Source organism: Nelusetta ayraudi, unplaced genomic scaffold, assembly GCF_046127955.1.
Source record: "Nelusetta ayraudi isolate G7.1 ecotype Tasmania unplaced genomic scaffold, CSIRO-AGI_Nayr_v1 ptg000011l, whole genome shotgun sequence".
NCBI classification, from domain to species: domain Eukaryota; kingdom Metazoa; phylum Chordata; class Actinopteri; order Tetraodontiformes; family Monacanthidae; genus Nelusetta; species Nelusetta ayraudi.
Window position 1 is genome coordinate 3130159 of NW_027466061.1, and position 23289 is coordinate 3153447.

The window sequence follows — 23289 nt, forward strand, 5'->3', positions numbered from 1 at the left end:
AAGACCCCCAGGACAGCACAATCCAGCTCCTGGCGCAGTGGTCATCACCTGCCGGGGACACAGAGACTGCGGCAGTATCATGCATATCGAGCATACTGTACAAAGCATAATGAGAGCTTGGACAGAGTGGATAGAGTAAAAGATTGATTGGGTGAGGAGAGTGATAAAGGCTCCGCCTGCACAGAGCAACGATCCCTGTAACGGGAGCGAAAGATCTCCCTCCACGGCGTAAGCCTACAGCAGCTTAACTGACAGTGGATGGAGTCTAACTATAAGCTTTAAGAAAAAGGAAAGTCTTAAGTCTACTCCTAAATAAACTAACTGTGTCTGCCCCCCTCACCGAGGCTGGAAGATGGTTCCAAAATAGAGGTGCCAGGAAACTGAAACACCTACCTCCTGATCTAACTCTAGAAATTTTTGGGATAACTAAAAGACCTGAATCCTCAGAGCGAAGGGCTCTTGGAGGATGATAAAGTTCAATGAGTTCCCTAATATAAGAAGGAGCCTGAGAATGAAGAGCTTTGTAAGTTAAAACTAGAATCTAAATTTGACAGGCAGCCAATGCAAGGAAGCTAAAATTGGAGTAATATGCTGCCTCCTTCTAGTTCCGGTTAACAATCGTGCCGCAGAGTTTTGGATTAACTGTAATGTCCTAAGGGATGAATTTGGGCATCCTGCTAGTACCGAGTTACAGTAATCTAGCCTAGACGTAACAAAAGCATGGATTATTTTTTCCGCATCTTTGAAGGACAAAAAACTTCGAATTTTGGCAATGTTTCTTAAGTGGAAGAAAGCTGACCTCCCTACATTCTGTATATGAGAATTAAAGGTCAGGTCCTGACTTTGTCCACTTTGTCCATCAAAAACTCTGTCCCTACTCTCTCGCGATCCAAATATAATGACCTCAGTTTTGTCGGAATTAAGCAACAGGAAATTCTGTGTCATCCAAGTTCTGACATCACGAAGACAAGATTCCAATTTGGCCAACTGATGAGCCTCGTTTGCCAAGTAAGAGAAACCAAATAAGAAACGAGAGCAATTTCAGGTGGCTCAGACTCATGAATACCTTGTGTTTTTGAAGACATAAAGTACAAGTAGATTGTTGAGGTGATCTGGGGCTAATAATCCACTCAGGTGCACTTAGAGATGCTGAATGGAAAAAAGGCAAGGAAGAACTTCTGTTTAATGCTAAGCTTCTTGTAAGCCCATCTGTGCTCCATTGTTTGGACTTGCTATCAAGGTTCCTGGAAGGGATCTGGTGGTGGGGGTTCATGGTTCAGGTGGCAGCTGTCAAAGGTTTTGTCTGGCAGGGTGTGCCTTTCCTATACTGTGTGTACTGGAGACCTACTTTCCAAAGAGAGGTAGCCCCTGGCTAAAGATGACAAATGGCACAAAGGGACAAGGAGTCCATAAGAGACCTGTTGAGGGGCTCTGCCATGAATACATGTGAAACAATTAGATATGTAATAATGCATTGGTTATGTCATGTCAGTGGGATGTATTGATGGGTTAAGCACAGGCAGCTAAATTATTTTTACTTGATCTTGAGCTCTCTTAATAAATATTACATCGAATATTGTGTTTATTTGAGATGATGGACCTTGTAAATTTTCAAATTATCTTGCATTGAACTAATAATGTCCGTGACCAAAATAATTTCTAATGAAAAACATCTTTTCAATGAGTTTGTCTAAGTATGCACCCTAAGGTGTATTTTGGTGCTTGCTTTATAGAAACAGTGCAGTCAAGGTGAGCGATCACACTTTGATTCATGCTCAGTTGACATTACGTTCCACCAAAAGAACGGCCCTACATTATGGTTGGTCTTTTGTCCCTTGGCTGTCAGACAATCCATGCGTCTTGTGTTGCTCTACGCGTCTACCCCTTTTTTCTCCGTGGGCTTCCTGTGAACTCATTTTGGCTGGAAACGAGGCCAGTATAAATCAAGGCTCCAGGAAAGTCAGTCCAGGCACTCTGACGTGGAGCATCACAGTGGCCACTGACACACGGTAAGCTCCGAGTCTCCTGCCACATGTTGTGTCTACTGCAACATCTTTAACTGTGAGTTATAATTGGAGAGTTCCTGCTAGAGACTAGCTATAAAGCTGACACCACCTATTTGTACTGGTGTTGTTTATCCATTTGATACCTGTTTTAAATCACTCCAAGGTCTCATTTAGATGTTGGTGGAGCTGCTACTGGTTTTCACAGGATATTGCGGACGATATTATGAACTCACTTTATAGAATATTTAAATTATTACTTGTTCAAATTCAACATTATAAAATAATATAGAATTATATAACAAATTCAACATTGTTCAAATTCATCAACTTTTGAACATCAACAATTTTTCTTTTTAAATTTTGATAATTGCAGGGATTCAACTTTTTATTGTTCATTTTCTGATCATTTTTCTCATAAAGCCATAGGTTTAGGCATCAAGTTGCCTAAATTTATATTGTTCTAGAAATGTAGTTATCCTAATCGTTCTAATTTAATCATCGTTAAAAGTTACATTTTGTATAAATATGCAGATTAAATTAAGCGGTTCATCGAATCACTTTTTAGTACCAGCTGTCTGCTGAAGAACACTTTGGCTTCCCTGTGTGAGATATCTTCACGCTCTAAAATGTCCAGGGTGTGCTCATTCCAAGCAGTGACTACCCATTACATCAAAGATGGAAAGAGAAAGAAAATAGTGACATTGCAACTAGTCTTATTATTTTCATAAAAAGCAAAAAAAAAAGAAAAAAAGATTAAAATTTTTAAGTTGTTAATGATTGAATGATTGTATAGATTTATATTTTGTTCATTTCCGAATATTTTTATTCATTGGGCAATATTCTCCTTCCAGTGTGCAGTTTTGTGTGTTTTATGTTTAATGTTTCATCCACATTCCTGTTTACACATCAGATTAACTTGCAGATTAACATTTAGCATTTGTTCCTCTACTGAACTGAACCACGGTTTTTGGTGTGTCATTCCAGCCGCACTGTTTGTACCAACAATGATATATTATCACACCCCTTGTCTGATGTGAGGTCAGTCAGTGGAGGGTGTACTACCAGACCTTTTTTGGACACTATCCAAACACAATGTGCTCTTTTCATTTTTTTTTCTCTCAGTTTTTCTGTGTGTTTGTTTTTTCACAGCACTCTGAAGACAATGTGGCTGGCCTTACTTACATATCATTTTACCACACTCCTACTTGCCCACGGCCAAAATGCCTGCACTGGACACTCCACTTTCAGAGCTCCAGGTCAGAGACACCAGTCAGTGCCTATAGTTATCGTCTGCGCTTTCCTGCTCTTTTCCACATGTTGAATTTATATACTTGTTAGTGAAGGCAAATTGTCGTCGTGCTGCTATGTTCCTTACTTTTTGGATTTGTTAATGATTTTTGGATGTTTTTTAACATCCAAAGTTTTTGGGATGTTAAGAATACATGGCAGTTAGTTACCTTATAATTAAGCGCTACTTGCTTAGTTTATGGAATATTTCTCTTTTTTGAGCGATTACAATCACTCACTTCAATTTAAAATTAAGGTAGAATAAAAAAAAAAATATGAAAATGAACAATGTGATGTTAATTTCAGCCTCATTTTCTCTTCCGTCCAGCTATGTCAGACATCCAGGTCCTCTGTGGCTCTCAGGCACTGGATATCCAGATCCTCCTGTGTCCAATCTACTTTAATGGATACAATGAAACGCTGCTATCCCTCAACTCGGTGCACTCCAAAGAACAGTGTAAAGGAACTCCTGACTTTACAGCTGACCCTCCTGTCCTCAAATTCAATTTCTCCATCACAGAGGAAGGCATCGCTGCCTGCTCCAGCAATATGGTGGTAAGTTCTTTAAATTTGAAATACTTCCTTTCCTGCTCCTCCTATTTGTTTCTTTTTTTTTTAAGGTCACAGACGCGATGGGAACAGGAGTTTTTGCAGACTTCTCCACCGTCCAGTATATCACTGTCTCGGGCATGATTTGCTCCAAGGACCCTGGAGCAGGATCCGTCACCTATCACCAAGAGATGATGTACAAGTTCTCCTGCCATTATCCACTGCAGTATCTGGTCAACAACACTCAGATGAGCGTGTAAGTGTTATTTGCACTTTGAGTTTAAACACTGCTGTTTTTTTGAGACAGGCTTTCAGGGCACTCACTTCCAAGTTCATATAAATAAATATATGAACTATGTAGATCTTTTTCTCCTTAATCCTACAAGGCAGTGGGATGGTACAGATATCAGTCAAATCTTGCTGATCAGGCTTTCAAAAAATTCCAAAACTATTTTCAGTCTGTCTTGGATATTTGCTTTATAATTGGCAATTTACAAAGATCAGATCTAAAACCACTGAAGGTTTTTTTTTTTTTTTATGTTTTTGCATCACACACGACTGCCTTTGGCAAGAGTTGAGTTTAACACAAAGAGTGCATTGCCAATTGGTCCTGATACCAGTCGCAGACCTTGGGCTCTAATTCCCTGGGCTGAGCAAACAGAGACAAATCTTTGACGGTCGACAAAATCAGCTTGATAAAATTGAATTCAGTCACTCACACAGGTAATCTTCCCTGTTGCACACTTGGCACAACTGGCATGATGAAGTCAGTGTTGTCCATCTTTTCAAATTTGATGAGATCATTCTGCTGGAAAGTTTTGCCGCTGCTTTACAAAAGCTTCTATACTAAATGTATCCTGCTGAGGAAAGCACATTGTCTGTCCCATTTTGGCCTTTGGGCCTTTGGAAGAATTATAGTATCGATATTACTGCATATGTAATCAGCATTGTGTTACAACGTACGCAGATAAATGCACAGTAGTATGCAGATAGTATTCTGTCATTGGGACACGTGTCATATTTTTTTAAGCGTGTAATGAAAAAGGAAAGTCTCACGTTACCGCATTTTGCCATATTTGGTGAGGCCTCATAAGAAGTCAGTGTGCACACAGGTGTCTGTTACTCTGTGTCTAGTTTCAGAGGTTTTTGTGTGAAGTGTGAAGTGTTGAGTTCTGCATTAGATGATAAGTGACCTGGTTTTTTTTGGACATCTTGGGTTTTTCCCACTGTACTTGCTGACTCCTCTTCCGTTCCCCAACAGTGCCGGGGCCAGCTTGGCAGTCAGAGACACCAACGGGAGTTTTGTCAGCACACTGGGCATGCGACTTTACACGGTAAGATTGAAAACAGGAGGTGGAAACAATTTAACTCATCAACAGGAATAAACAATTCCCAAGAAATACTCATTAAAGGAAGGCCCTTGACCTGAGGACTGTTCTGTTCAGAGCAACTTGGAGCTGAGTGCAAATTAGTGTGATCTTACCATCATCATCATTTTAATTAGTGCAACATGCACAAACCTTGAACATACATGTTATATAATCATGTCACTGCGCTGAACAGAGGACATTCTGGCATGTCACAGAGCAAAACATTCGTTCATGACAGATTTACATGTGTTTCACTTTCAGGATTGTGTGTGTGCGAAGTGTTTATGCATCCATGACTCACTACTACTGACTCACTCTCACACACGGCTTACTGGGACACTAATGGACTCATTATTTGGCATTTGTTTACAGTCTACACAAGAAAAACACAGGGTTCCACCCAATATTTGTGTTGTACCCTTCAGTCCTAACAGTACAGTCAATAGGGTTTAACTGTGCTTTTTGCTCTTGTGTTTTTGTGCATAAGGATAATGCCTACTCCTCCATGCTGAGAATCCCTACAGAAGGCCTTGAGCTTAAGACCAGGATCTTTGTCGAGGTGAAGGCATCCAACCTCACCAATAGGTACTTCAAACTCATTTCAAACTCTTAACAGAGCACACGCATCTTTAAAATGCCTGAATGTGATTTAAACAAAAACAACAACAATATTTTAATCAGGAATGTCTAATTTAAACATAAACATGTAACAATGTTTAGCACTCACTGGGGTGACATATAGGTGTCCTGAAGTCATATATGAATTATTTTGTTTTTGTTTGATTTTTTCAAAACTATGCCTTACCTTCCTGGATAAAATAAACAACCCAAAACCTGATTTCTTTTTTGCAGATTCAATGTGCTGCTAGATCGATGTTATGCCACAGCTTTGCCCTTTCACACCGACACCACATTTCATGATCTTTTTATTGGGTGAGTTTTTATGTGACACGTGCCCACTTCCCAAGTAGTGTTTTGATGGGCTGAGTCGTTGAATATACATTTCACATTTAACTTGTTTGATATTAAGCAATGTCCATCTCTCAGAGGGAGACAGAAAGATCCACTTTAGAAAGGACAGATTCGTCGCATCCTTTGTTTTGATGATTAATTGCAAATGTCTGATCAGTGCAAAATCATAATAGATCCTTATAAAATTCTAAATTCTTGCTAAACTGAAATCTGCTCATCAACTTTGACAAACTGGACAAAACTTCACTTTGTCCTTCAATATGTTTCTTCCAGGTGTAATCGGGATGGTCAAACAGTGATGGGAGTCAATGGCGAGGAGCAGACTGCCCGCTTCTCCTTTGAGACTTTCCGCTTTATTCAAAGCATGGAAGAAACAGTCTCCACCTACTATGTGCACTGTGCAACTAGGCTGTGTGTACATTCTTTTTGCCCCACTTTAAATCAGGTTAGGTTCACCTCTTTACAAAGCATAGATACTAACAGTTTTGACAACACCCAAATGTTGATGATGTGCATTGGAGAAAGAGCAGGAAGCTGTGGCTATTTAATAGCCTGACCTGTCTCCCAATGAAAGCTGCTACAAGAGAGCCTCCTTGCATATGAGAAACGATGCATCTCATTATGTTTGCAAGGAAAACTTCCCTGACCAAAATAAAAGTAAAAACCATTGCGTTCTCTTGCAGAACTGCAGCAGTGTAACCAACAACAGGAGGCGGCGTGATACCTCTGACAATGAAGGCACCCAAGTGAGTGACATGGCCACTGTCACCTCCATCCCCATCAAGATACGCCTGGAACGTGGTAGGAATTCCAACTAATGACATTAAGGTGGAAACTAGAAACTAACTTGTGCTTTTGTTTTGACTGATCTGAACCTTCTTCTCCCCCTTTTTATGTAGCATATCTGGGACCATCTGAAGGTATGCTCACACTGTACACACTTACTATATTAAGAGGTAAAGGAGCTAGAACTGATGAGAAACTCCAACAGCAGCTGCATTATTGAGATTTTAGCTCGCAGTTCTTGCAGATCCAACTTTGAAAACCTTTGGCAGTTGTCTCTTTCTCCCACCCGCTTGCTCTCCACCATTCTGCAACACTGTCAGGCTGTTGTCTTCTGTATTTGGCATCTATTGCATACCTGCCCTTTAGAAGTCTCTTCTTTTCCCTGGTTTGTGGGTGTTGCATCTTCACAGGGAATAAAGCCTTCTGCCACACAAACAAAATTCCCATTGATTGAGGTGATGCAATAGGAAGAGTATTTTTGACTGTCACCTTATTTGACACATCACAGCAAATCCACAGTTTAATTGCAATGATTCCTGCTGCTGCAGGAGGACGACTTGCAGATCTGTAGTATATGCTAGCGCTGTAGGTGATTCAATGGCAGCAGAGTTATAAGACTTGCATTTCAGCGCTTCTCTCTTAACTGACATTAAATAAATGTGATTGGCCCATTTTAAATGTCACAGAGAGAACGCGTGTGTTTTCAAAGGGGGCAGTCTATTCCAGGTGGTGTATTTATGGGCTTTTTCTCAGATGGTTATGTAAATTAGAAATGAGAAAAAAAATAATCCTATTTTATCTGTCCTGGTCTAATCCACTTTGCTACAGCTGACAAGCAATAACTGAGTAGGACCATGTTAAGGTGTCATCAGCTGGCTATGACATTAGCATCTGAGTGAACAGGAAACAAAAGGGCCTGACACTCAACACACTCTGTATTCTGATATCTGGTGCCTGTCTCCTTCACAGGTGCTCAACAGACGGATGTGAACAGCAGCGTGGTGGTGGTGGTGGTTTCAGTGGTTGCAGGGATTGTAGGTGCCATCTGCGTCGCCCTGGTGGCTTTCATTGTTCACCATAAGCGGAACTCCAACATCCCCTTTAACAAAACAATTCTGTCCTGATTCATTCTCTCACGTTTACCTTGGCAGAAGAATAAGATTCTTGTGTATTTGGTGTTCAGAATTGGTATCTTTATACACCATTTATCTATTTTTTTTTATTTTATTTTATTTTTTGTCTTCTTTAAATTAAACTCAGGGTTGGGAGGTTCCCAGGGCCCCACCAAGTTGTCTTTGGTATGTACCCTGGACAAGTCAGCAGATCATTGCAGGCAGCATTAAGAGGGGAAAAAAAAGCTGTTGGCAGTTTTAGAGATGCTAATCAGCTAAATGTGAATGTCTCTGGACTATAGGAGGAAGCTGGAGAGTGGGACACAGGGAGAACACAGAAAGGTTAAGGTTATAAGCTATGGTAACTTTTTGAAAAAATGTTTTACATTTCATTTGTATCACACTTTGTTTGATGGGTAGTGTAGTGAAGGTTTTTTTTTGTTTGCTTGCATGCTATTTATGGTGTTTTTTATGTTTCCTTTAAAGCAACGGTACATTGTTTTTATGTTGAGTTTTCAATAAAAAAAAATGCATTTTGTCTTTTTTTGTGGGCGTCAATTATGTGAAAATATATAAAATAATAGCTGTTCTGCGACTAATCATTTTTTGCCCCCCTAAAAAACAGAAAAACTTGTGTGTTGTTTTTTTTCAGGGTTTTGTCAGGGTTGGAGTTATGGTTAAGGTTGAAGTTAGGTTTAGAGTTTAGTTGGAATTGGAGCTGGGGTTATGGTTAGGTTTAGTTCTGGAGTTAGGGCTGAAGTTAGGTGTTATGGTTAAGGCTGAGGTTAGTTTTAAGGCTGGAGCTAGGGTAATAGGGCTGGAGTTAGGGTCAGGGTTGGAATTAGGGTCGGGGTTAAACCAGTCACTGTCATGTGGGAGACCAATCGCCTGTTCCCATCGCCTTCGCACGGAACGACGCGAGCGTCACCTTATCGGAAGGACCCGAGCGTTTTCCGAGGAAAGACCAGGACGACCCGCGCGCAGCTGGGCTTCCTGTTGAGTGCTACGCGCATCTTCGGGAGTTCATCTTCAGGCGAAGCCGGGTCGGGACGATTCAATGTTGACGTTCTGCGCGTGGATGTCGAGGGAGTTGGCAACGGACATTTATTAATTGTCGTCTGTCGTTTCTCTGTGTAAGATGTTTGCTCGCAGTAGCCGCCGTGTTGCCATGTGTGTCCCCGCATTCGTAACTTGTGACGTTGGTTGCATGTAAATATAGTCACGGGATTATTAATATGTTTGCCTCTCGGTATATTTATGTTTAGAACATTAAACACTGTTTGGATTGAGCTGGTAAAATATTGTGGATGGGCATTATATTTGCTTATATCTAAGTTTATTTTAGTTTCTACACCGTAACGAGGTAGTCTGAGGCGCCCTCTTGCGGTCACCTGTGGTAATGTTGACGTTATTGTTAGGCAACAGGTCATCATGTGTCTGTTTAGTTATATTATTTTGACACTTCTTAACAGAATTACTGTTCATTTGTATGTTTAAAGGAAACCACACAACTCAGCACGTTCTAATAAAGAAGGAAAACTCTGAAGTAGCTGCAGTTCTTCTGACCGAGGACAAAGGCCAGACGAGAGTACCCCGGCAAGCATTCAAAAATATTCTTCAGCTCGGGTTAGCATCAAGCTAAGGGTTGGGGTCGGGGTTAGTGTTAGCATTAGAGCTAGGGTTAGAATAAGTGGGGTTGGGGTTAGGGTTAGGGTTGCTGTACAGGTTAGAATTAGTGTTTGGGTTAGAATACGAGTTAGGGTCGTGGATAGTGTCAGGGTTGGGGTAAAGATTCAAACTCAAAGTCTCTTGATTCACAGCCAAGGCACCAACTACTGTTGTAGAACTCCTGTCAGTTATGGTCTTTTAAACTAGTACTTTTAAACTCAAAAGTTTTCAAAGGATTTTTGTACCAACATCCAGTCTGCCTGAAGTCGAAAGAGTAAGCACTCCTTGGCAAGCCGAGCGAGATGTAACTGCTAACTCCCATCGCAAGTGCACGCACGCACGCACGCACGCACGCACGCACGCACGCACGCACGCACGCACGCACGCACGCACGCGATAAACTTACTTTCAGCCATTCAAATGATGAGGATAAACAATAACGATGGCATGACAATGAAACAATTTAAAAGCCCTCATAGTGTTGAACTATCTGTCCCTGCAGACCCTGTGTATTAATGGCACCCATCTTGATTTGATGTCCACTTGTAAACCAGGGAATCTCTGATGGCTGAATTTCACAAGACATCCATGGCACTAAGATCTGAAGAACCACTTTGCATTAACAGGCACGAAAACGAAACCAAAAATTCATCTTTTATTAACAGTTTAGAAACACAACATAGTTTTTCCTTTATCCAGTCTTTTTTTTTCTTCCTTCACCCCTCCATCCTCCATCTTCCAACAATGCATCCCCCTGCCTCTATCCCCACCCCAACAAAACAGAAAAAAAACAAACATGAAATGATCAACCCCAGCAAAAGTGACAGGGCCTGTTGAAGTACAGAGCAATGACGACACCACCTCTTCCACTACGGTTAGCAGCTTGTGAGTCTTTAAAGAAAGGAGCGCAACAACTTGGAACCAATGACTTTCAAGTTTACTGTGTAAAAAAAAAAAAAAAAAAAGAAACAAAGAAAAAGGACAATGAATATGGGCTGTTTAGCTGACACGGTGGGAGTACAGGGAGTTGGGGATTTTATATTCAAGGTTCAACCTCAGAACTAACACACAAAGCAGGATATTCATCCATGGCTTTCCACTTTATCACTGGAGACAATTGCAACACCCATCACCGTGAATTACACAGCAAGGTTGGCCGGCCTTCTCTATCCGATAGACATAACAGACATAATGGCTCATCTACATTTTTAAAGCACTGACAGGTGAACAACCGCCTAACATTTCTAGGTTGCTTGAGTGGAATTCAAGTTCCCACATAACTCAGCCAAGCATCTTGCCAGTGCTCGAGGTCCCAGGAGTTAATGCCGATCTTGGAATGTCAGCCTTCTCTCACAGCGCTCCTCACTCATGGGATAACGTTGTACGCACTTTAGAGATAAGAGTTTCTCTCAGTTCAAATTCCATGGTAATTTCCCATTTCAGTTTCTATTTAAATTTTTCCCATTTGTGATTCCATTGAAATGCAAACATGTTAAACGGATTTAATTTGCCAACAATACAAATAAGGGGAACCGTTGGTGTCCTTCCGAGTGTAAATAAAGGTATGTGTAAAAACCTGAGCGGCCATTAATCAAGCCGACTGTTAAATGATGGAACGGACCATCTTTTTCTGCAGAACCAATTTTCATTCTTTAAAAAAAAAAAAAAAGGAAAAGAAAAAAAAGAAACTTCCATTCCACTTATCGCTTAGCAGCCTTGCTTGGTCAGCAGCAGCAACACGGTGGCCATGGAGAGTCAGTAAAGAAGCACATTCTGGCAAAACGTTGGAACAGAATCGGACAACAACACTCTGTGGTTGAGGCTACAGTGTGGAAAGTGGAAATATTACGGTGTCGGGGGAGTGGTGGGGTTGCCCGTCCGTGTCCATGAAGTCAACCGATGGAGATGCTAACACTTCCCAAGCCGTCATCTTGAGGATGCGCACCTGTTGCCAACGCTCTGCACGGAGACGGAACCACGGGCGGGTTCGTAGCCGTGATCCAATCAGCTTCCAGTAGTTCAAGAGCCAGGGACATTACTCACCCCCTCCTCCTCCTCCAGAGGAAAGGAGGGGAAGAAAGAAAAAAAAACAAACTGAGAATGAACTTGAACATTTGTACACCGTCAATAAATAGTGATTTTGATTATTCCTCTGTTCCAGCCGTTATAACTCGTCCCCTAAGTGGTTTTCGTGTTGGTCCTTCTCTGTTGGGCCTGGAAATAAGGAGGGGAGAGAAAAACACATCACAGGTGGAACAGGATGCGGCGTGAGCCTCTCCACTGTGCTCTTAAAGTGACTGTTACGCCGCGTGTGGCTCATGTAAACTGATTCTTTAATTGGAACAGTCCAATGCTGCTTTATCCTGGCATCAGAGGAAACCAGGTACAAAACCTCTCGACTCTCTGTTTTTGTACAGAAAGCCAAAATTATTATTTTAAACTCTCTAAAGGCGACCTATTAGAATGCATTTGATTTTCAGAGATTGAATTGAATCAGTTCAGAGTTCTGTGCAGATGTGTCAATATTGGCTTTTCTTAAGGTTTCCCTTCAAAGCTTGTAACTACAAACCCAGACAGGTCAATACAAACTGTCTCACCAAGTCTGAGAATTCAGGTGAGCGACACGGCCAAGCTGCCAAGCTCACCTTTGTTTGGTAAACATGCTATACATTTATAATCTTCTTTTCTATACTGAGAAGAACAAGTGTGATTATTTAGTGATCAGTCCTTTTTTCTTTTTCTTTTAACAATAACATACTTGGCATGCACATAAAACATACAACTACTGGAGATGGGAGGTGAAATATTAAAACAAATAAAACTAGACATAGACACTCTATAAAAATTACATGTACCGAGTTATACTTACTTAGTCATATGTAAAATTTATTTTACTATTATGTCACTACTTGTGTGATATATGTTTAAAGAGAGCGAGAGAAAACAATCTCAGATACAACCTTGTACAACCTAAAAACGTTGAGGCCAGTTTCTGCGCTTTAGTGGCATCTAGTGGTGAAAATGTGAACTCTGAACAAACAAAACGCCTTTCCCCTCGACTGAATACGGGTTTCTGCCCTGCTGCCACATCAGAGCTGTGACCCTCCATCTGTCAAGGTTTACTAATGTAGGCACAACGAACGACAGCTCTTCAAACGCCACTTCCTCTTTTCTTTGACTGAGCCTCATGCGTCTTTACCAGCAGCCACCATTCAGCTGTGTCCTGTTCAGAAGTGGACCCAACCTGTATGAAGATGTCAGGGCTTATTTTAGAACTCGTGTCATCGTCACCATGACTCTGCCCCCTATTGGAAAGTCACACAGACAAATTTTGGAATTTTTCCTCCACATTTATTAAGTACAATGCTTCTTAAAAATGTTTTATGTGCGTGTGTTTTTTTTTTTGTTTTTTTTTTAAAGAAGTTGCAAAAGCACAATAAATAGCCTTGGGTCAGTTCAATTCCTGTGTCCGTGCCCACTGGGACCCACTGGGTCATTCTCACACGAGTGCAACCTACAGCCGCTGGGTGGTCCAGAGTTGGGAGGAAGTTCCCTTTGAGCTCTCGGCGGCAACTTCCACCGCTTCCGACTGCAGGCTTGACTGACGACATTAAAAAAACGGCTCGCGCTCTAAAGTTCATCGCCGTTACTCGCGACCGGTTTGGCGGACCGACCTGTAGTTGCTTCTTTTTCTGTGGGCTCTGATTGGTTTTCCGAGTCCGTGTGGGCGGCGCTCTCGTCCACCGGCGGTGTTTCGCCTGGCTTCACTTCCTCCGGGCTTTCTACAGCTGAGCGGGAAAAACAAAGCACAACAAGAGAGCGGTTATTTGACGCCTGGTGCCGATCTGTGGGATGGATTGTGAGCCGCGAAGCGTTCGACCCACTATTCTCTTTGTCCGCCCCCTCCTTGGACGGCGGGATGACCTTCTCCTCCGCCGTGGTGTTGCTCTTGTCGTTTTTCTCGGCGTTGCCGCCGTCTTTGGCCTTGGCTTTGCTCTTTGGCTTGGCAAACTTGGCCTTGTTGAGCAGGTAGTTGACCTCGCGGTCCAGCAGGCTCAGCTTGGACTCGATGTCTTTGGACAGCAGGATGGGTCGCTCCTTCACCGAGCGCTTGTCCTGCGCTGCCACCGTCTCGTTCTTCCACGTCTGGCGGGAAAGAATGAATGAATGAATGAAAGCTTTGCGTTCAAACATGTGCGAGTAGAAAAACAAACTAATATAAATAAGATACAAAAACAAAATGACAAATGAAAACACTTAAGCACCTGAGCGAGCAATACCGATAGAGACAGTGGCATGAATGGCATTAACTAGGTACAAGTATCTCCGTGCTGTTTGCATCATCTGTTGTTGCTGTTGCAACTTATGTCATTTCACTGCACATCCAGTGTGAGCATGTGGCAAATAAAGTTCTTGAATCTTGAATTGGAGACATATTTAAAAAAGAAAAAAGTGAACTGGGAGCCGAGCACCACCTTAAAAACACTTACCGTGGTTTCATTGATGACTTTGTCCAACATGTTCAGCTCAACTTCAGTAAAGATCTGGTCGTCTTCTGGAATCAGTCTGGCACTCCTTTAAAGACAGACATGAGAACCGGTCAGCACCTGGTTGACACCACCACCACCACCACCACCACCACCACCACCAGACCTCTACCATCCCTCCCCATCTCTCCACCCGGCCCTCAGCTGACCTGAGGAAGAAGCTGGAGGTGTTGAGCATGCTCTCCAGGGCGGCCAGGCGCTCGGGCCACTTGCGCCGCTCCTCCACCCTGAAGAACATGTCTTTGCAGAGGCTGCGGAGCTGCGACAGCTTCTCCCGGAGCTCCTTGGTGGTCGCCGAGTAGCCGTCCTCGTCCATCCACTCGGACGCCTCCCTCAGTTTGCCCGTGATCTGCGCCATCTCCTCCTCAGACACCACCAGCTGGTATTCGTCCTGGTACAACTTGTCCTGGTGGGGGGAAAAAAATAACGTCATCGTAACGGCACTTGTTGCTTTGAAGGAAAAGACCACAGCGACAGAGATGTTCTCTCTCGTACCTGAGTCTCGAAGATGAAAGCCTCCAGACTGTTGAGCATCTTCTCGCGTTCGTGTTTGGCCAGGTCTCTGTCTGTCAGATCCTGCAGTCTGAAAAGAGGAGGGAGTTGTTAACATCAACATAACGCGGAGCCAAAGCACTCAAGAGTGGATGAGGGTAAAAAGAGCTGGCCGAGCTGGCTCACTTCTTCTTTGAGGACGTCAGGGCAGCTGCAGTGGGGTCCCGCATGTCCTTGTGGACCAGCTCCACGGTGACGTCTTCAGAGATCTTGCTTTTCTTTTTCGGTTTGGCCTTCTCAACATCTTTCTCCGCCTCAGCGTTTCCTGACTTTTCTGCCTCCGTTTCCTTTTTAACAAACGGTATAAAAGCTCAGATTAAATGCAAACACTCACCGTGAGGTCAGAGGTCACATTATTCAGACAGGATCGTACCTTGGCGTCAGCGTCGCTTCCGGCCTCCTCAGTTTTCTCCTGATTTTTCTCTTCGCCAGCACTTTTCTCCGCATCCTCCTGCGTGTCTTTTGGAGCCTCCTCCTTCGGGGCCTCGTCCTTTCCTTCCTCTTCCTTGCCTTCCTTTCCAGACTCTGGAGGTACTTCCTCCTCATCCTGACCATGGAAAAATGTTGGCTGTAAATCTGTTGGCTGTAATTTGGGACCGGGCCCACACGCTGCTCTACGGCACATTATTTGTGCCTTTCCAAAACACCCAAAAGGAATCATGTGTAGACGCACGCGTACCTGCACAGGTTCAGTTACATTGGGGGCTGGTTCTGAAGATCCTCCTCCAAACAAGGTGGAAATTGTGTTGCCCAGCTCTGAAAAGCAACAAAGCAACATTTGAGTTACGCAACGCGACGTCGCACAATGTGATCGGTGTCGGATGTCGGAGGAGAGTGAGAGCGGCACAGAACCACGAGATTAACTTTGTTAACCTGTGGCAGTCGGACACCGTGCCGGGTTTTATACAGACGTAACCAACAGAAGCACTGAGAGAAAGTTCAGAATGACGCGTTGAGAAAACATACTAGTTAACGTAGATTCCTCCTCCTTCTCCTCTTCAACCGTCTCGAAGACAGACTCCACCTGTGAATGAAAACAACCTCATGATTAATACATACGACTGAATTCTACTTTCATTCAACTAAAATTAAAATGAGACCACATCACTGGTCTTCGGTCAAAAGTCAAGTTTTTGATTTCTACTCCTCGGAGTACATAAATAATATAATCAGAAGTTGTATTCAAAAAAAAAAGTTCATTCCAGACAAACATACATCCACATTATTTCTATCCATTTCAGCCAGAGAATAAAAAATATAAAAAAATAAACCGTAATCCTCACAAATTTCTATGTTGATCATAAATTGATTAGAACATTTAACACCTCAGATGTTTTTAATTGTATTAATCCTCTTAGAATTAGGCTGCTTTTCTTATCAGGGCATTTTGGCCTGAAACCCAGTAGATTTCAGAGGGAACCACACTAGCCACAGGAGAGCAGGACTGGGTGCAGGACTGGGTGCAGGACTGGGAGCAGGACTGGGAGCAGGACTGGGAGCAGGACTGGGAGCAGGACTGGGAGCAGGACTGGGAGCAGGACTGGGAGCAGGACTGGGAGCAGGACTGGGAGCAGGACTGGGAGCAGGACTGACCCGATCTAGCAGGAGCACTCCACTTTCGTCCATGTTGAAATGGGCTTTGATGCCTTTCGACTCGGCGTCCGCGTGCTTGAGGAAGCTGCTGCCCACTCCAGACAGTTTGACTGTGGTCAGGTTGAGCGAGCCGAACACACTGCAGAGAGCAGCCGGAGTGGACAAACAAGCAGAATTTAAAGTGAAACTCATTCTCAGAGGACGAGTGGGATTTTTTGGCGAGAATAAAGTTAAAATAGAACAGGCAGAGTCGTCCAACCTGATGTCCTCCTGACTGAGGAAGTTCAGGTCGCCGTAGTTGATGTCGAAAGCAAAGTCGTTGGTGTAGCGGTTGAAGGTGATGACTTTGCGCTGAGGGTAGGGCGCCATCCTCTGGAAGAGGATGCGTTTGCTGTGCTTGAGAGTTTTGGCGCCGTCTTCCTCCGTCTCACGGTCGAACTCCACCTGAAGAACATGCCAATAAGGTTGCGGCCCGAACTGCAATAATACAGAACCTTTTCAAGGCGACATCGTTCATACTGGTCGGGGTGAGCAGCACTGACCTGAATGGGGAAGACAGCAGCGTCTCGGATGAGGAAGGTTTTCACCTTGAAGGCCTTGCTGAGAGCAGCTGCCTGGTACACAGCTCCCATGGCCGCTGCCTCGTCTGCGTTGATGTTCTTGCTGAGCTCCTCTCTGTCCAGGAGAAGACGCGTGTCAGTCCGCTGAACCTTTTTTTCACTTCAAATATCCCCGATCCAGCCAGCGGCCAATGAGACAAGTGCAGCGGCAGACGCTTACTTTCCCACGGCCTTCAGCAGCACTTCCTGAACCTTGGGGACGCGAGTGGAACCTCCGACTAGAATCACCTGCTCGATTTCAACCTGCACACAATGTAAAAGAATGCAGTTCAGCGCACATTTCACACTATTTCACACTAATTCTACGTGTGAGTCTAATTGGACTATTTTAAGGTCAGGCATGTAAACAAATTGTCCCGAGGATTTCTCGGGCTGCCCCTGAGCAGATGTGAAGGGTGACGGGCTGCTAACCATGCTCATTTCTGCAGCGGCGAGGGCGTCCTGCACTGGAAGAGGCACTCGCTCAAAAAGATCAGCACACAACTCTTCAAACTCGGCCCTGGTCACCTTCGCCTTGAAGTCAATGTCATCCATCAGGCCTTCAACCTGGAAAACACAATGAGCTGCAGATGTCATCCTAGTTCTAGGTGTTGGGAGATGGAATCTTAATGGAGAAAGAGGTTGGGGGGGGGGGGTCTTCTCTTGTTAAGTGGGGGATACAAATAAATCTATCAATTACACCATTATGACGTTCTAATGTGTGTTTTCAGAAGCTCATTACTGAGAAAGAAAGACTTTCACCCACCTGTGCCATGAAATCTACATTTGCACTGAGCACCGTCTTGAGCCGCTGGGCTTCTTTGAGGAGCTTGGCCATGGCCCGGTGGTTCCCCGTCACGTCTTTCTTGCTCTTTTTTTGCCCGTTGAAGAGTTTGGCCAGGTGATCCCGCAGTCGAATGTCCATCTCAAAGCCTCCCAGTCCGCGGTCGAACCTGCGGCGTCAAGAAGGGAGAGGTGTTCCTAAAAGCCTTGTTCTTAAAACAAAAGTTTTGTCGTCTCAAAATCAATTGACGAGCACAACTGAAACGCAAAAGTGTAAATTGTATATTAAAAAAAAGTTACTCATTACCGCATGTATCATATTGCTCATTCCGAGTGAAGCCACTTAATGTGGCAATCAACAGAGGTTTCGTCAGCCAGACTGATCATTTTTTCCTCATACTACAAAACCACAGCATCCTTCCTACCCACACAATATCATTTTTATTTCTCCTCCCTTCACATTTCAATATAGTTTGCCTACAGGTTGCCTACAGGTTGCCCTCTCTCCGTCTTTCAACTTCAAACCAGCAGCCTCACGCAAATATGCTGCTCAGCATTTGTGCAATCTGTTCTGCGAGTGTCCTGTTTCCTGAGTCTCAATCAGGAAGTCAGCAGAAAAAAGAAAAAAAAACATGCATGCAAGTCTCTTGTAGTCACTGAGTCGTAGTTTGGTTCACAGCTTCAAGGACCTAAATAAAGAATCAGCCAATTTTTGCAAGTTAGATATATTTAGACCTTTTTGAATTGTACGGTGTAATAGTACATCAACGGCCATTTCCAAGTGAACTGAAACCAACAGAACGCTTCTAAATGAGCACTTCCCTCTAACCTACAGACCAGACACTTGTGTGTGAGTGTGGCTCAAACCACAACCAAAGTCATTCTGATCAGGAAAGTGACTTTACAACAATTAAGGGAGGGAAACCCTTCTGCCTGCACTCACCCGACACCTCTGATCTGCAGCTGTGGCTGTGTGCCAAACTCCTTGCTCTTGACCGTCTGATAGGTGACAATGGTGGCAGTGGTGCTGCCGGACCCCATATCGTAAAACATGACACTCTGAAAGAGAAGAAGAGCAGATTTTCAGCCCACGGCGACTAAAGTCAAACATGTGTTTTTCTTCATGCAAAATTGCCTTCCAGTAAAACACACTCCAAATACCAGTGGAAGCATTAGATGGAGAGCCTGTTTCCATATTTGGAAATTTGATGATTAATATTGTTGTTACTGGTTTATAATAAGAAACTCAAGGTTGAGGGACATTCAAGTATTTTAACACAGCCAGTCTAAAATAGAATTTTCTTACGATCCAGTTGAGGAAGATGCTCCTCAAATTAAGAAAAAAAAAAAAAAAAAAAAGTCAAACATATACAGTATGTCCATATTTTTAATGATGGGAAACTGTAATAAAGTGTGATTGCTGTGCAGCAGAAAATACTTGAATGAATCTCAAGACACAAGGTTGTAAACAGACAGCGGTTATTAATACATCAGTTTATCCAACATCAAAATATCTAGAAGAGTTCTTCTCATTGGACATATTTCCATTTCTACGCACCTTTGGTGTGGCGTCAATGTCTTTCCTCCTGAACACGCCATAGTTCAAGGCCACGGCTGTGTTGTCGTTGATGAGCTGCAGAACCTTCAGACCTGCCATCTGCGCCGCCTGCAGGACTGCCCTGCGCTCTGCCTGGTTGAAGAAGGTTGGGACGGTGATCACCGCGTCTTTGATCGGCTGTTCTGTGAGTTTAAAAGATTGGGAGGAAGGCGCAGATGAAAAAAAAAAAAAAAGACAGATGAATTTTGCTTCCCTAAACTTGAATGGGCCACATGACGACACGCCTGTCTGCGTGTTGACTGACCTGCAAAGTCCTGAGCGAGTCCACAAGAGTAATTGAGCATCATGCCGAGCAGCTCCTCGGGTGTGTACTGGATCTCTCTGGCATCAACAAAAAAAGTGTTTTTTATCATAGCCTACTGGTAGTGCTGACTGAAGTTTAACATGTATATTTTTTTTTTTTTTGAATGATGAAAAAAGGGATGAGGATCTTTAGTCTTAAACATCTGTTGAGAAAACACAACAATCTTAAACAACTTAATGCTGTTCACAGCGCCTGCAGGGAGGGCAGAGTCACACGGACGTGGCTTTTGAAAAGTATTACGTATTAATGTGGAACACATGAAGGAGGGCATGTAAGTATAATTACAAAAAAAAGAAAATCAAACTTACTCAGAGAACTTAAAGTAGACTGTGCCTCTCACAGGGTCTTCCTGCAGCTGGTGCTCCGGGAACCGTTTCTGGTAGAGCGCCACCTGGGGGTTGTCATGCTTCTTGCCCAAGAGGATTTGTAAATGTCTATACACAGTTTTGGGGTTCTTCACCGACTGAAATGCAGAATTGACTGTTAGTTGATCTTAACATTGGGAGCATTTGCTACCTCGCTGACGACGCCCATCAGAGAGGGAACGTCGTACCATTCCGAGAGCGCTGTCCCCTAAGAGCCTCTCGTTTTCCTTCAGGCAGACGGCTGTGGGTGTTTTCCTCCTCGACTCCCTGAGGAAAAGGAAAACAGACAAGAGTTGTGTGATCATCTCCAGCGCTTCAATGTTTCCATCCATTTTGCAGCTACTTGGCGACATCTTAAATATTGGTATAAAAACAACTTCCTCGTCAGTAGAGGGCCGATTGGCTGATCGGCATCATAATGGATCAGACACAGCCGCCCATGGTCGCAGCTGGTAACTGGTGGAGTCTCTTACACATCAGCAGACACTTTCAGACATGTTCAGGCTGAAGGTCATGGAGATTACATTGGTACGTTATACAAGTCTATCCAAATAGACTCCAGCAGTGGCAGCTGTGTTGATATCAATCAATAACCCAGACTGCTCAGGCTTCAGTGGGTGAAGATCACTCGAGCCCCGGGGTGAATTCTGACCTTTTGTCACTGTGATATTCATCAACATACAGTGTTGGTTAAGCAACCAGGAGCAGCGTGTTAGTTAGTTAGTGGCACAGTGACAAACACTCACTTGTTGAGCACGATTTCCATTGGCACTCCAGGTTTCACGATTGCCATTTTCATCCACTCGCTGCCCAAATCCACGGACATGACGGCTACTGTGTCTGAAGGAACAAAGACCTGTTACATAAAGCAGCTCCAAGATGCTGAGTAACAGAGCAATAAGAATTTTGTAACTTATCTTAAATTGAAAAGACTTCATTGTGAAGGTATATTTATGAGTGGAAAACATTCTATTACCCATATGGGAAGGTAACATTGCCAGGACCAGGCAGAAGACAGCCACTAATGCCAGCTTCCTTGCCTCCATGATGAGCTGAAAGGATGAACAAACAGGCAATGACTTTTAAAAACAACATTGTTTAGTCTGAACTAATCTATATTTCCCTGAGATACCTCTGGAAAATCTTGGAGGGAAACACAGTTGTGGCAGACAAACTACAGCCGTCTCATCTCTGTGTCCCAGCCTTCATCAGACAAATGTTTGGTGCAAGTACAACGTTGTCACTTGTCTTTGTAATTAACAGACAAGAAGGGCCGGCTTCACAGAATCAAAACGCTCCTCTGTTTCTGTTCTAAGTCTGTGCAGAGCTAGCCCAAATCTTTAACAGGGCAACTCTCCCATCTCACCACTGGTACTTACAGGTGAAATCAACTGCCCCCCCCACCAACAAATACATTTAAAAATGAAATGAACCCCAGAGGCAAAACTACTTCCTTTTGACTCGAGACAGTTACCATAAGTTGGTAGAAACACGAACAGACATTTCCTAGTGATGCTTCCTTCCCCTTGGCTGATGCGTGCTAACGTGGCTGCTGATCACAGTGTCCGGCAGAACTCAGGCCTCTGTACGAGGATATGCAAATGACCTGCTGCACCTTCCCACCTCCTGCTCCCACTAAAGGTGCACAGTCCTCCTAAGCACGTGCTTCTGGCTTCAATTCCAACCGACAGACGCCTCCGCACTCCCGGGAAAGTATGAGATTAATCTCCTTCTAGGATAATGCCACTCGTATTGCAGTCAGAGTAACAGATGCAGTGGAAAAACCAACCCTTGTATGGCACCATTCAAGTCTATGATTTATTCTTTTCCATGGAATATAAAGATAAAGGCTACCTGCAGTGAAAGTTCTCACAACTGAAGAGTCGGTGGGCGACGCACCGACGCCGAATAGACGTACAAATGTTTGATCTCAATGGGAAATAGGCAATCAATGGTGAAAAGGCACTTTTAGCTCCGAAAGTAAGCAGCCAGAGCAGGCTAGCTGTAGGATGGGCAGTGAACTAGCCACTTAGCTGCATGACACATTTAAGTAACGTTAAGCAGAAAAGAGAAAAGTAAATCATAAACTGAACAATCGCTGAGTGTTTACGGTAAAGGGGCTGAGCATAGACTGGAGTTCTCACAGAAGTTGACAGCTATTCCGTTAGCTAGCTCCATGTCTTCCATCCAGGAGCATCAAAGCATGTTGCTGCTGAGCGGAACAATAAAACTTACCTTCGCCGACGACGGAACTAAACGGAGTGCGAGCGGGCCACCGACGAACCTCTTGTTTTCTCCGGCCTGAGCCAAGTGTCTCTGCTTTTGTCTTTATTATAAAACAGCTCTCAATTGTCACGCTCGTTTTTCCGTTCTCCTTATCACCGGCTTGCTCTCAGTACACGGGCCCGGAACGCGGCGTCACCTCATTGGATCCACCGATAGCGCTGCCTGGAGGGGAAATTGCTGTCAAGTGTACGTCGCTTAAAGCTGCGAGTTCCGGTTTGTATTTCAAAGCAAAGCAAAAGAAAAACACCCAGCGAATCGCTCGCTTGCGTTTCTTCTATAACAACATAAAATAATTACTATCAAAGAATTATGCGTTTTTGTTCGCGTAATCAAATAATTACTTGGGCCATATAGTGATAAAAATATTTGCAAACAATATTCGTATTGTCAAGTTTGTAAATTATTTCACAATATTAAATAATATATAATAAATAATAATCGGCGTTGACTAAGAAGAAGAAGAAGAAGAAGAAGAAGAAGAAGAAGCCTTGATTAATCCTACAATTTCAGCAACAATACAGTGCCAAGAAAGAAAATTATATTATATAAGACGACAATAAAGAAATAAAATAAAAATGTTGTCGACTAAGAAAAATAACTACATATTTAAATTATATTGACGGTTGGATTATTTTTATATAAAACAAGCGTTATACACAATGATTCTTCCCGTGAATTCGTGCTATTATTTGCATCAAAAGCTACATGGGTTTTTTTCTAAGACGCTCATCAGAGGTAGTATGACAGAAATATCCCACATATCCGGTAAGTAACTTCGGCTGTCTTGACACCTGTGCCAGAACTAGTATTGACTCTTTGCCCCAAAATCCTCCCACTTCACTCCACGCACGACCCCGTCATTGGTCCACGTGCTGGGTGACGTCAAAAAACA

General features: G+C 43.4%; 2 protein-coding genes across 2 annotated transcripts; one reads left to right on the plus strand and one right to left on the minus strand.

Annotated features, from left to right (window-relative positions):
* Positions 1-1885: 1885 nt before the first annotated feature.
* Positions 1886-8105, plus strand: LOC142884434 (zona pellucida-like domain-containing protein 1). The gene is made up of 11 exons (XM_076020026.1): positions 1886-2009; positions 3156-3262; positions 3622-3848; positions 3914-4098; positions 5104-5176; positions 5700-5797; positions 6065-6145; positions 6458-6629; positions 6868-6985; positions 7084-7104; positions 7940-8105. The coding sequence occupies exons 2-11, from the start codon at positions 3169-3171 to the stop codon at positions 8092-8094; spliced, it is 1224 nt and encodes a 407-aa protein (XP_075876141.1). The 5' UTR covers positions 1886-2009; positions 3156-3168; the 3' UTR covers positions 8095-8105.
* Positions 8106-10392: 2287 nt separating this feature from the next.
* On the minus strand, positions 10393-22538 carry hyou1 (hypoxia up-regulated 1). Its single transcript, XM_076020023.1, has 24 exons — positions 22347-22538; positions 21088-21163; positions 20858-20951; positions 20300-20378; positions 20055-20209; positions 19687-19763; positions 19383-19564; positions 18768-18883; positions 17808-17994; positions 17474-17608; positions 17223-17305; positions 16985-17117; positions 16702-16886; positions 16443-16581; positions 15816-15873; positions 15529-15605; positions 15223-15396; positions 14976-15136; positions 14793-14880; positions 14447-14703; positions 14241-14325; positions 13635-13896; positions 13425-13538; positions 10393-11964 (listed from the first exon to the last, which is right to left on the minus strand). The coding sequence occupies exons 2-24, from the start codon at positions 21155-21157 to the stop codon at positions 11915-11917; spliced, it is 2961 nt and encodes a 986-aa protein (XP_075876138.1). The 5' UTR covers positions 21158-21163; positions 22347-22538; the 3' UTR covers positions 10393-11914.
* Between the last annotated feature and the right edge of the window lie 751 nt (positions 22539-23289).